At 48.4% G+C, this 13,871-nt stretch overlaps 1 protein-coding gene across 3 annotated transcripts in view; it reads right to left on the bottom strand.

The window, feature by feature from the left end:
* The window catches only part of mTor (serine/threonine-protein kinase Tor), a 504,957-nt gene that overhangs the window by 315,750 nt on the left and 175,336 nt on the right, over positions 1-13,871 (bottom strand). For all 3 annotated transcript variants that reach the window (XM_065435416.1, XM_065435418.1, XM_065435417.2), the window contains one exon: positions 616-699. In XM_065435416.1, coding sequence (XP_065291488.1) covers positions 616-699 — 84 coding nt within the window. The remainder of the gene's footprint in view (positions 1-615; positions 700-13,871) is intronic.

Genomic DNA, 13,871 nt, shown 5'->3' with positions numbered 1-13,871 from the left:
ATTGGCGCAAGCGTCCCACTCTTGCACACCTTTATTTACCATACGATATCATGCTAGTCAACGCCAGAAGTGGCATTCTCGTTGCAATTGCCAGAGAAGTCGTCCACGTTGGATGCTTCACGAGCATCCATGGCCATTGAGTGCATTGGGTATGCAAGGTTTCTTAAACCCAATCTGGATAATCTCCAGACTGGCTTAAGGGTGGGCGCAATGGAGGAACTCCATTGCTTGGTACTTTTGCTAGCTTTGCTGAAGAATCTAGGTTGAGATTCTCTGGTCAGAGATTAGGGCGATAGCTTCATTTTGGCAACATCTTCGAGAGAAAAATAGAAAGTCGACCTATATACGAATAAATACTGAACATGTGAGATGTTGCCAGGAAGTATGACTGACAGAGACATCATAGTAGTATTTCTGTACTGCTCATGGAGGATGCTAGGAAGATTGTGACATTACAGAGCATATACAATAACGGAGTGGATGCGACACTGAAAAATGCACAGCCCTGCTGTTCCCCAACCAAGCTATATGCAGAATGCTACGCTAAGAGCTTTTGTTGCTTTAACGGTATCCAACTACAGAACAATGTCCACAAAAAAAATTAAATACACGCACCTGTGCCTGCTCTCCAACTGCTGCCAGGACACATATGACAACCCCAGGGTTTGGATCCGGAGCCTTGAGCTTTGGGATGAGCACCTGCACAATGTCACTAAGTGTTAAACACGCCCTGAAAAACATCATGATATCGACCGTGCCTACAAGAGGAAGCATATGCTTTTTCTTGTGGCTTCTGAAATTAATGGTTTTTTTTTTTCACAACAGTAAAACCTCATTAATTCTGATTTCACAGGACCAAAAAAAAAATATGTCTGTTTAACAGAATGTTGAATTATCGAGGATATCGACAGAACAATAAACAAATGCTGACTACGTAAACACATTGTATTGCAATAGCAATTATATGGGCACTCCAGGTGCATTTTTGTCATTGCCATTGCCATGAGGTTCTGTATAAAGTCCAAGGGCGATAAAATCGTCGCCGCACATCGTATGCCGTAGGTGCGAGTGAAAGTGTGTGTGAGAGTGAGCCGGCAAACGCAACTCAGTCTTGCTTGTGCGATCAAGGAAGGCATGCCGGAAGCGCGCCACCCATTGCCGTCGGGCGAGGCACGAGGGTGAGGTGAAGGAAGGGGAGGAGGGCATTCTTCTCCGGCGGTTGCTGCTTACAGTGCAGCTGTGCGGGTGCCATATCTTGAAAGTGATCTGCAACGTGGCCAAAGTGCACACCTGTGTGGGCTTCATCTTCAAAGCGATCTGCTATATTTGCAGAATGTGCATAGTGCCGGTAGCTTCGTATGTGCTGTGCTTTCGAAGTTTCATTCGCGTTGAAGTGAGAGATACACAAAGGTCAATACGATTGCTGCCCCTGCCGCGATTCCGAATTCCAGCATTTTGACAGAGTTTCCTAGCTCATCTAGCGAGATGTATTCATGTTTACCTGAGGCCGTTGACACCATGCTAGTTAATTTAGTTAGTAACTGAATGTTTACACATTTATACGGTTGATAAAACTACTACCCGAACTTCGTATAGCTATCCACTGATTTGATATCGCAATCGGTGCTTCACTTGTCAGGCGAAACTGTGACATTGTTTACTGAATGAATCAGCAAACCCTGCTTCTATTTTGCACAAAAGCAGTGCAAAACCAGCAATTCACGTCATCTCATGACTGATTAGCGCTCGCAGCACAGAGACCTCGCGACTACCTTGGCAGTGCAACCACAGCTCACTTCCTCATCCGAGACATGCTTTTCCCTACCACTTGCACCTCCTGATAACTTTTTCACCAGTGAGCTGGTCAGCAACAGCATCGCAATGTAGCTGGAGAGCTTGATGCCAGCTTGTAGGCCATGATAGAATCTCTATGCATCCTCAACAGCTTCCACTGCATTTGACACTGAAAGTACACTGCACTGAGTCAAAATGAAACTACTGTTATTTGCAGCTGCTGTGGAAGAAACCGTATTTGCTGTCGACATGATCATGGTCAGCGATCACGAAGTTCTGAAAGCACGTAGTGAATGTGGTGTTATGTGTGGCGGTAAATGCAAGAATAAAGAGTTTAAAGGCACAAACAGGCACTAAGCGTTCATTCCTGCAGTTCTTGTACAGTTTCCGCAGACTACTGTAGCAATGCAGTCTCCACCGCTTTGTTTCAGTGGACCTTTTTACAATTCAGCCATGTGCATGTACATACCCTCGCCCCAGCTACATTCAAAGCTGTGCCGCCATTACCACAGGGCAGGTGCACGAAGTGAATGCGTGATGCCATGCATGAGCTGCGGCCATTTACTGACCTTGAGGGACTGAACAATAATTTTCAGTTGTTTCTGGGCAACAATACCGGTTAAGAAAACACTTTAGCAGTTCATGGGAAAGGCTACAAGCAGTTTTGTCGATGAAAACGACTCCTTGAACTAACGCTCAAGCGATAGGCTCAGCGGTTGTGGCAAGTCTCATGCCGGACACTTGCTGTACTGTTGATTGCACAAACCAGGGTGGAATGTTGAATGTATTGAACTGGTGTGGCGTGCACGGCCAACTTACAATAATTACGGCATGTTACCAGTGAGCCATCAGGCAATGGCTCACTGCGATCACGGGATTCTCGCTATGTAAGGCAAACCAGCATTCTGATAACTGCACAACATCAGCACAGTGAACATTCTAATCGCACCTGCCGCCGTACGCCAGATCCGGCAGTCTCGGTGATGTTTTAACCCTTTGACGGTTTTAGCCGTACATGTACGGCGGCGGTTTTCTGTCCCGCAAGGTCTTCGCCGTACGGGTACGGTTTCGACCCTACATTTGAAATTTCGCGCCATAATGACGATGCACGCTTACTGGGAGGTGCTGCCACCTCTTAGGTCTTTCAAGAAGCGTTTGAAATTTGTGCTACCTTCTTGGGGAGATAAACAGAACTGACTTCAAGCTTCAGCGCGTCGCGCAGACTGCGGCCACACCCCTTTTGCGGTTTCGGTTTCGCCGCGTGATCGCAACGGAGGCGCGCGAAACGTCATTTTTCTCTTTGTCGGCACTCTCTTGCAAATGCTGTGGAAGTTGATTTCTATCTTGATTGGCGCTGCTCTTAGCTTGTTTATAACCGCCGCTCGCGGGGTGTTCTCGCTCTCAGCGGCAACGCGCTTTCGGTTCCGCCGCAGCGGAGGCGCGCGAAACGTGATTTTTATCTTTGTCGGCACGCTATCGCAGGTGCGGCGGAAGTTGATTTCTATCTTGATTGGCACGGCTCTTAGCTCTTTTATCACCGCCGCTCATGAGGTATTCTCGCTCTCTGCGGCTGCGCGGAGACTCGTGTTTCAAGGAGTACCACACTCTAAAATACTATTGAACATATTGCAGTTCTGAGTGATGCCGACACCAAAATACTGTTCCCTAATTTTTTTTACTATTTATTCCCGACTTTATACATCTTGTACATTCAATATCTGCAATAAAATAATTTGACCACCCGGGAAGGTTTTCTTCAAAATAATTCGACCCTCAAAGACAATCTGACCTCCGCTCTTGCTGACTTCAAAGGAAAGTTAAAAAATGCAAAACATCACTATTTCAGCACAACATTCCCCGACTTCATTACCAACAGTCCACACAGGTTTTGGAAATACTTTTGCCCGTGTTTAGGTGTGTCACCCGAACGGTCTCTAGAAGAGAAAACAGCTCGAGCAAACACATTCAACAAATTTTTCTTCTCGGTTTTCACTTCAGACAATGGCTTACTTCCCTCCCTACCCTGCCCACCTAAAACCATCGATTCATTGAGCATTACGAATGCCGGTATTCTTAATCTGTTGCTTAATATCGATATCAAGAAAGCTAACGGGCCAGATGATATCCCGAACGAATTTTTAAAAACGTATGCAGAATGGTGTAGCCAATACCTTGCCATTATATACCGCAAATCACTCGAGTCCGCACAACTACCAGATGACTGGAAAAAAGCGAAGGTAATTCCAATACATAAATCCGGCGACAGCAACGAACCTTCCAACTACAGGCCAATCTCACTTATCAGCACATCTTGTAAAATATTGGAACATATTATCTTCAAACACATCACTACATTTCTCGAGCAAGAACACATATTAATACCTCAACAACACGGCTTTAGAAGTGGCCTCTCAACAGTAACACAACTAACCGAAGTGGCCCATGACCTTGCGCTCAGCCTAAACAACCGAAGCCAGACAGACATGATCCTCCTCGACTTCAGTAAAGCGTTTGATTGTGTAAGCCATGTAAAATTAGTTGCAAAACTGGAGGCTGCAATCGGAGGTGGTCAGATTACTGCATGGATAAAAAACTTCTTATCACATCGAACACAATATGTTATTATAGATAACACCCCTTCCAGGTCTGTAGCTGTCACCTCCGGTGTTCCCCAAGGGTCAGTACTGGGCCCATTGCTATTTTTGATCTTTATTAACGACATTGCTGCTAACATTGAATGTGACATTAAGCTCTTCGCGGACGATTGTATTATTTATAAAGAAATTCTCAGTTACGCAGACCACTTATTATTAAACAGAGCACTCGATTTGGTGTGCAATTGGTGTAAAGAGTGGCAAATGTCAATTAACACCACTAAATCTGTATGCATGTCCTTTACAACAAAAAAGAAGCCTTCAGGATTTTCTTACGCCCTCGGTGGCACTTGCCTGAATAAAGTAAATAACCACAAATACCTAGGTTTGACATTCTCTTCTACCCTTTCTTGGAACTTACATATTGATAATATTACCTCAGTCGCATTACGCAAGCTTTTTTTCCTTAGACGATGTTTACGCCTTGCACCGAAACACACCAGACTACTAGCCTATACAACTTTTGTTCGCCCCGTCTTAGAATACGCTAACATCATCTGGTTTCCACACACATCAACTAACATATCAAAACTAGAAAAGGTGCAAAGAAAAGCTGTGAGGTTCATTTTTAACAAATACAGTCCCTATGACTCCCCTACAAGCCTCTTAGCTGATGCAGGTCTTAAAACACTATCTGTTAGGGCCAGACACGCCCGCTTAAAATTCATCTACCAACTAATGCACGACAGTTATAAGATAGATCGAACTAAGTACGTTACTTTGTCTACATCACGCCTGTCGCGAAAAAATCACCCGTTTACACTAAACCAGTACAGTATTCGCAATGACACGTTCAAGTTTTCACTTTTCCCACGTGCGATCAGGGAATGGAATCTCCTCCACTCAGACATAGTTTCCTCTCCGTCGCTTTCATCATTCATCAACCTACTGGAGACATCAAACAGAGAAGACGCCACTTAACACACCCACATATCCTAATCTTAACCCACATATCTGTAATACTTATTTCTGTGCGTGGAATTTATGCATTTCAGACCCCAAACTCGCCGCTTCTGCGCGGTTGTCTGTTGGCTGTATAAGTTCTCTGATCTTACGAGTGTCATTCATTCGCTATTTTTTATATAAATTCTAGTAATACAATATTGTTATATTGTTATACTAACTACATTGTTATATTGTTATGGCCATATTGTTATACCAACCAAAAGTATTGTACTAATGGTGATTTCTGCAATAGTTAAGGAAGCGTTTTTCCTTTTTTTTTTCTTTTATGTACCATGTAACATGACCTGTTTGTTTCTTTCTGTAAAATTGTGCCCACCTGCTTTGGTCTGAACTGAGACTGGCAGTATTACAAATAAAAATTTACTGGTATTTATATCACAGGACTTTTACCATTGGCTGAAGAAGGCATTACTGCATGCAAGCGGAAATAGCTGTACAGGTATACGTGGGGCCAAAGAAAAAGAGGAATGTCGCCCCACAGCCCACAGAAATGCGTCATATGACACTAAAGCAACACACTCACGGTGTCGCATTATACACAACTTGCGAGACTTTTCTTTTTTCAGGCAAATGAAGCCGCACGTGCCTGACAAAGCAATGTGATGCGTCCACTTACCTTCCCTACCCCCCCCCCCATACTATGCCATATGCTACATCATCATCATACTTTTATGTCCACTGCAGGATGAAGGCCTCTCCCTACAATCTCCAATTATCCCTGTCCTGCAACAACTGATTACAAATTGCACTTGCCAGTTGTGGGATTCTCTCCTGTGCTCTTGGGACAAAGGAACGACAACACAGTAGTGCAAACAATCACAAGGGCATTTATTGCACCCTTCACAGATCAATCCCTGCTAGCAGAGTTGCTATCCACAAAACATGCTGATGGGCGTGCGACAAATCTAGAAAGTCTGACTCACCACGACCGGATAGCGAGCGAATATGTTCGCCACATGCTGGATCCCAACGCCTAGTTGTTCACGTGTACGGTCACGCGAACGGTGGTGCGTTCGCACGAGGCCTCACGAGACGGTCTCGCAGAAACATGGATCGGTGCAAGCGCGGAACGTCCGCGGCGCTTGCCGACCCGCAGCCAAAGAGAGGAAGAGCTTTCTCCTCTCCATGCCCAAGTAACCCTGCCATTAGGTGGTGTTAGCAGAGCCACATTTGCACCATCTCTCGCAATGCGCTTCAACCACACCGACTTCCGCGGGCATCAAGCCACGCGGCAAAGCCGGATTACAGGAGACGGGAGCTATGTGGGAAAATAACATATCAAGAGACGCGTGAGAGTCGTGCATCCCCACACAGTTTCCCTGTTTCATCATCCCACCTAGTTTTCTGCCATCCTCGACTGCACTTCCCTTCTCTTGGCACCCATTCTGTAACTCTAACAGTCGACCTGCTATCCATCTTACGCATTACATGGCCTACCCAGCTCCATTTTTTCCCTCTAAATGTGAATTAAAATATCAGCTATATTCTGATCCACACCGCTCACTTCCTGTCTCTCAACATTACACCTCAAATTTTTCGTTTCATCGATCTTTGCGTGGTCCTCAACTTGTTCTCGAGCTTCCTTGTTAGTCTCCAACCCCATACGTTCGCACCGGTAGAATGCAATGACTGTATACCTTTCTTTTCAATAATAGTGGTAAGCTCCCAGTCAGGATCTGGCAATGCCTGCCATATGCACTCCAACCTGTTTTTATTCTTCTGTAGATTTCCTTCTCGTGATAAGGTTCCCCTGTGAGTAATTGACCTATATAAACATACTCCTTTACAGACTCTAGAGGCTGACTGGCAATCCTGAACTCTTGTTCCCTTGCCAGGCTATTGGTCATTATCTTTGTTAATACTGAACCCCGCTCTTACACCTTCTTTATTAAGGTCCTCAGTCATTTGTTGTAACTTGTACCCAGTGTTGCTGAGCAGGACAATGTCATCTGCAAACCGAAGGCAGCCAAGATATTTGCCATTGATCCTTACTCCTAAGCCTTCCTCAGTTTAATACCTTGAATACTTCTTTTAAGCATGCAGTAAATAGCATTTGAGACATTGTGTCTCCTTGCCTGACCCCTTTGTTGATAGGTAACTTTCTACTTTTCTTGTGGTAGTTGGAATATTTGTTGATATTTCAGAGATATTCATGTGACCCTTTTGTTGATAGGTAACTTTCTACTTTTCTTGTGGTAGTTGGAATATTTGTTAATATTTCAGAGATATTCATGTAAGCCTCCTGTAATCCTTGATTACGTAATGCCTCTGACTGCTGGTATCTCTACTGAATGAAATGCCTTTTAATAATCCATGAAACCCATATAGAGAGGTTGATTGTACACTGCAGATTTCTCGATTACCTGTTTGATGACATGGATGTGATCCATTGTAGGATATCCCTTCCTGAAGCCACCCCATTCTCTTGGTCGACTGAAGTCGTCGTAATCATCATCATCATCATTATCATCATCATCATCAGCCTATTTTGTGTCCAGTGCAGGACGAAGGCATCTCCCTGCGACCTCCAATTACCCCGTCCTGTGCCAACCGATTCCAACTAGCACCTGCAAATTTTCTAATTTCGTCGCACCACCTAGTCTTCTGCCATCCTCTACTGTGCTTCCCTTCTCTTGGTACCCATTCTGTTGCCCTAATGGTCCAACGGTTATCTAATCTGCACATTACATGACCTGCCCAGCGCCACTTTTTCTCTTAATGTCTATTAGAATATTGTCTATACCTGTTTGCTCCGATGCAAACTGCTCTCTTTCTGACTCTTAAAGTTATGCCTAGCATTATTCGTTCCATCACTCTCTATGCAGTCCTTAACTTGTTCTTAAGCTCCTTTGTCAGTCTCCAAGTCTCTGCCCTATATGTCAGCACCTAGAAAGTGCCCTGATTGTATACTTTCCTTTTCAATGATAATGGTAAGCTCCCAGACAAGAGCTCACGATGTCTGCCATATGCGATTCAACCAATTTTTATTCTGTGAGCTTCCTTCTCATGGTCAGGGTTCCCTGTGATTACTTGACTTAGGTAAACATACTCCTTCACAGACTCTAGAGGCCGACTTAAGATTTTGAACTTTTGTTCCCTTGCCTGGTTATTTATCATTATCTTTGTCTTCTGCATATTAATCTTCAACCCCCTCTTACACTCTCCCTGTTAAAGTCCTCAATGATTTGTTGTAACTCGTTTGCAGTTTTGCTATGTCATCGGCAAACCGAAGGTTGCTGAGGTATTCGCCGTCGATGCTTACTCCTAAACCTTTGCAGTTTAATAGCTTGAATACTTCTTCCAAGCACGCAGTGAAGAGCATCGGAATGATTGTGTCTCCTTGACTGCCCCCTTTCTTTATAGGTATCTTCCTACTTTTCTTGTGTAGAATTAAGGTGGCTGTGGAATCTTTGTAGATATTTTCCAAGGTATTTATATAAGCTGTCTGTACTCCTTGATTACACAATGCCTCTATGACTGCTGGTATCTCTACTGAATCAAATGCTTTTTCGTAATCTATGAAAGCCATATAAAGAGGCTTATTGTACTCTGCAGATTTCTCGATAACCTGATTTGTGACATGGATGTGATCCATTGTAGAGTATCTCTTCCTGAAGCCAGCCCGTTCCCTTAGTTGGCTAGAGGCCAGTGTTGCCCTTATTCTATTGGAGTGTGATAGGAAGATGTGGGCCCAGGCCTCAAACATACAGGGATGGCACGATGAACACAGAGAGGCTTTAATGACACGGGGATGGGACTAGGATAACGTACACGATAACACACACACAGTTCCTTTCATGAGTGTCTGTCGCTTAGGTATAGTCATGCTAAGTGTCAATGTAGGAAGGCGTCCGATAGCACGTCGGTATTACACACTCACGGCACGAAGAGGCGCAAAGATGAATCTGGAGCAGCGAGTGGCGCAGGCGCTGGAGGCCGGGGTGAATGACCGGCACACGACAAGCCACTCGCGTGACAGCTGGGTCAGGACGTCTGCCCGCCACAGGGTAGACCGTTCGGAAGGCTTAGCTGCACCGGAACATGTCAATGTCGGATGCTTGCCCAGCAGTGGAGCAGGCTGGTTGAAGCCCAAGGACAGCCCAGCCTGTTCTGCCACCACACCCAGGAACACTGGCCTTGGGTATACGAACTGCTTGGCTCGTTCGGAAGGCCAGACCAGGCAGCTCAGGCAGATCGCATGGCTGCCGTTTCTGCCCAGACACCGGCCCCTCTTCGTCCGTCGCCGCCGCACAGCAGTCACACGCATTCGGCCGCGACATTCAAATAATCCAAACTCCTATCACATTTCCCCCCAAGTTCAAGAAGTCGAGGAGGGTAGCACTACGGAGTATCACGAGTCACACAGTTCAAGCTATTACTCTAGTCCGGGTCCGTACCTATTCTACTTAGACAATCTGCACCAACATTATCACAGCCACGAATATACTCTACATGAAAGTCATAATCTATAAGTAGTAAGCTCCAACGTAGTACACGACTGTTCACGTACTTCGCCGAATCGAGGTATCGTAGTTGTTGGGGGTCGGACTGCAGGATGAACGGATTACCGTAAAGGTTGTGGGGATGCGTGACCCTCGCGCCTCCCCTGATGTTTTTCCCGCTTAGCGCGTCTCCTGTGCTCCCGCTTCGCCGTGTGGCCTGCGTGACGCCCGCGCGGTCAAAGTGGTACAGGCGCAGTGCGAGAGATGGCGCTAGTGTTGTGCTGCCGCGAGGTTACTTGGGCGCTGAAAGGAAGGCGCTTGCTCTCTTGGGGTTCGAGGCAGGGAGCGGGACGGGCGTGCCGCACGTGCAGCGCAACTCTTCCCCGGCGGGTCGCCGAACAGCGCGGACATTCCGCGCGCGCGGCGACCGATGCATCTGCGAGACCGCCTTGCGCGGCCGCCTTCGAACGCGCCACGATTCGCGTGACCATACACGCGAACGACCAGGCGTTGGGATCCAGCATGGAGCGAACATATTCGCTCGCGAGGACGCGGTGAGTCGGACTTCTAGATTTGTCGCGCGCCCATCGGCATGTTTTGTGGGTAGCAACTCGGCTAGCAGGCATTGATGTATGAAAGGTGCAATAAATGCCCTTGTGATTGTTTGCACTACTGTGTTGTCGTTCCTTTGTCCCAAGAGTACGGTGTGAGATATCCCAAATCAGACCCCACATCTGGCTGCCCAACGTGGGACTCTTGGGGCATCGGACGATAATTTTAACAGTTTTGCTTCGTTCGAGACCTTTGTTTGAACCGAAGCGTAGGCCTAGCGTGAATTTTGATCGCTAGCGTCGGCGGCGTGCTTTCTTGAGCGAGGCGATGGTGGCTGCAGTGTGTTTGAACATGTCAACATGCTAAGCCTTTTCGCAAGTGTTTTTTTTTAATGACATTCGTCAGTACGAGAGCCATGTGGTCTGCATCCTGGGAGAGCGCGATTCAGCGCCCGCGGAGCATTGCCAAGCCTGAAGCGAGTGAGTACGGAAGCCTCGGGCGTGGTCCGAATTTCTTATGTAAATAGCTTCTCCTATCTCTTTGACTCTGATGAAGTCGCGGCTCTGGGAGCCGGGTGGCCGCGGGCCACGGGTGCCACTACGGGCTGACTGGTATTGCGGCCTGGCACCGGGCGCTCCGACACCGTCTGGGACGGTGGGCGCCGTCAACTCGGATGCTGTGTGCACCGAGCGGAGTAGGACCACCTCACAGAGCTGACGTCTCCTTGCGGCTGCCTGTTGTGTGCCCATTTTGGGTGTTGTTTGTTGGATGCCGGTTGTTGTCAGAGTAGCGACGCTTTAGGCCTAAAGCTTTACGAAGCTGCCGGTTGCACGTGGAGGGACACAACCCGGTGGACCGTGGCGTTGAGGTGTTGCAAGTTGCTTCCCTCATTCTATTTAGCCTCGCACGAATTGAAATTACTCGTTCGACCCAAGAAAGCGAGCTTCGTTCACGTGAACTTAGCATCTGAGTAGCTGCCCGATCTTTTGCTAGCCGAGTTGAACATTGTACCACGTGGGCGATACGCATGCAGAGTTCCTCTCCCTTGCACTACTTTAGTGTTTGCCGAGAGTGTTGAGTTTACGCAGTGTGATTGGAGTCAGCCCTGGCTTGCTGTCACCTGCACATCGCCTGCGCTGCTGCCCCGGACTACGATCGAGCCATCCCGGGCGATGGTGATGCTGTGGCCAGTTCGGCGCAGCGACTTCGGCGGCCTCCTGTATCCAGCTCACAACCCTCGGCGGTGGACAAAAGAGCCGGCGGTCACCGACAGCTACGGCGGCTCTGCCAGCAGGGCGCGTCGGCGCGAGCGACGCTTGCTCGTACCGACTACTGCGTCGTCGTCTCCGGAGTCCTGGCCTGGAATTGTGCCGTCGAGTCTACAAAGCTGCTGCTGTGACCGGTGGACGCCAGCGGTGTACCCAAGGACAGTCGGCTCGCATGTTATGGACAGCGTGTAGACATTTCTTCGGCGCGGCCATTGTTATATGTACTATCCTGTTCGCGAAGCACGGGTTAATGTTAGACCGTGTCACATGTGTCGCCGGAATAAGAAGTCATTTAAGGTTGGGGGGATGTGGGGATGCGCGACCCTCGCGCCTCCCCTGATGTTTTTTCCGCTTAGCGCGTCTCCTGTGCTCCCGCTTCGCCGTGTGGCCTGCGTGACGCCCGCGCGGTCAAAGTGGTACAGGCGCAGTGCGAGAGATGGCGCTAGTGTTGTGCTGCCGCGAGGTTACTTGGGCGCCGAAAGGAAGGCGCTTGCTCTCTTGGGGTTTGTGGCAGGGAGCGGGACGGGCGTGCCGCACGTGCAGCACGGCTCTTCCCCGGCGGGTCGCCGAACAGCGCGGACATTCCGCGCGCGCGGCGACCGATGCATCTGCGAGACCGCCTCGCGCGGCCGCCTTCGAACGCGCCACGATTCGCGTGACCATACACGCGAACGACCAGGCGTTGGGATCCAGCATGGAGCGAACATATTCGCTCGCGAGGACGCGGTGAGTCGGACTTCTAGATTTGTCGCGCGCCCATCGGCATGTTTTGTGGGTAGCAACTCGGCTAGCAGGCATTGATGTATGAAAGGTGCAATAAATGCCCTTGTGATTGTTTGCACTACTGTGTTGTCGTTCCTTTGTCCCAAGAGTACGGTGTGAGATATCCCAAATCAGACCCCACAAGGTACACATGAAATTTCTGTACAGCCCACACTATGCATGCACACTATGCACGAGGAATTCCCTCTCAATTGTGGAGTAGGCAGCTTCACGTGGCAAAAGCTTCCGGCTAGCATAGGACACGGGATGCCTGTCGTGTTCTTGCAAAAGAACTGCTCCGAGACTTCTCGACTTCAACTTTGGGTCGCTGATACATAGTCAGTTGGTTCGAAATGGCGACGTCTTTTGATGTCTGTGTTCCGACGAGTGATGGGTAAGGTGGAATTCTCTCTTCAAGCTCTAGACCTGTCGCGTCATCTGTACCCACCGTTGTCGCTCTTACCTGAAGCAATTCACTGTTGGGTCGCTCTTCATATTTTTTCAACATATTTATGTGAAATACCGTTGTTCTGCTCCCAAGGTCAACAACATAGTCCAAGGACTTTTCCTTTCTACAACGTTGAAACGTGCCTTCCACATGAGTATCAGCTTATTCCTTCCACCAGGCAGTAGAACAAGTACAGTGGAATCTCGATGATACGATTACGGCTAATACGAATTTCTAGATGATACAAATTTTTCTTTGGTCCCTCCCGAGCCCCATTACTTTGCAACGTGCTAAAGAACGGTTGTTACGAATCAATTTTCGACCCGCGTCGGTTGATACGAAAATTACCGAAGACACTTTGGAAATTCTAAAGTGTGCTTGGCGAAAGCCAGACACTGCTGCCGTCTGCGCTCTGCTTTTCTGGTTTTGCTGTTTGGTGAAATGGCCAGTCGCTGCTGCCGTCTGCGCTCCAATTCACTCGCTTTGGTGTTCGGCGATATCGCCTGTCGCTGCTGCCGCTTTCTTTCTGCTTCCCTGCCTTTGATACCTGGCGATCTAATCAGTTGCTGTTGGCGTTTCCGTTCTGCATCGCTTGCTTTCGCATCTGGTGACATGTTCAGTAGTCGCATGCGCATTCGCTCCTTGTTCTTCTGGCGTTTGGTGTTGGGGGAATCCGGCATCCGCTGCCGCTTCCCCGAACCGCTTGGCGCGCTATCACTGGGCCGCTCCGGAGCCATGCGTCACACCCTCTCGACTGCAACAAGACGTCTGGCGAAGGAGCGGCAGTGCAGCTGCTACCTCCAACGCGCGCGCTCGTTCTGCCGCTACTGTGTGACGTCACGGTTGCTGTGCACAGCTGCGCCCTGCACCGGCGCGCCGGTTGCTAAGGAAGGGAGGAGGTTGCACTGTTGCGTGGAGGAGAGGCCACAGTTGGCACGATGCCAGCACACGGACAGACGCGACCGCGAGCATGAGCCGCGGTCGG

Source organism: Dermacentor albipictus, chromosome 2 (genome assembly GCF_038994185.2).
Source record: "Dermacentor albipictus isolate Rhodes 1998 colony chromosome 2, USDA_Dalb.pri_finalv2, whole genome shotgun sequence".
Taxonomy (NCBI): Eukaryota; Metazoa; Arthropoda; class Arachnida; order Ixodida; family Ixodidae; genus Dermacentor; species Dermacentor albipictus.
The sequence above is the reverse complement of the archived record's forward strand: the minus strand, read 5'-3'. Positions and strand labels throughout refer to the sequence as shown.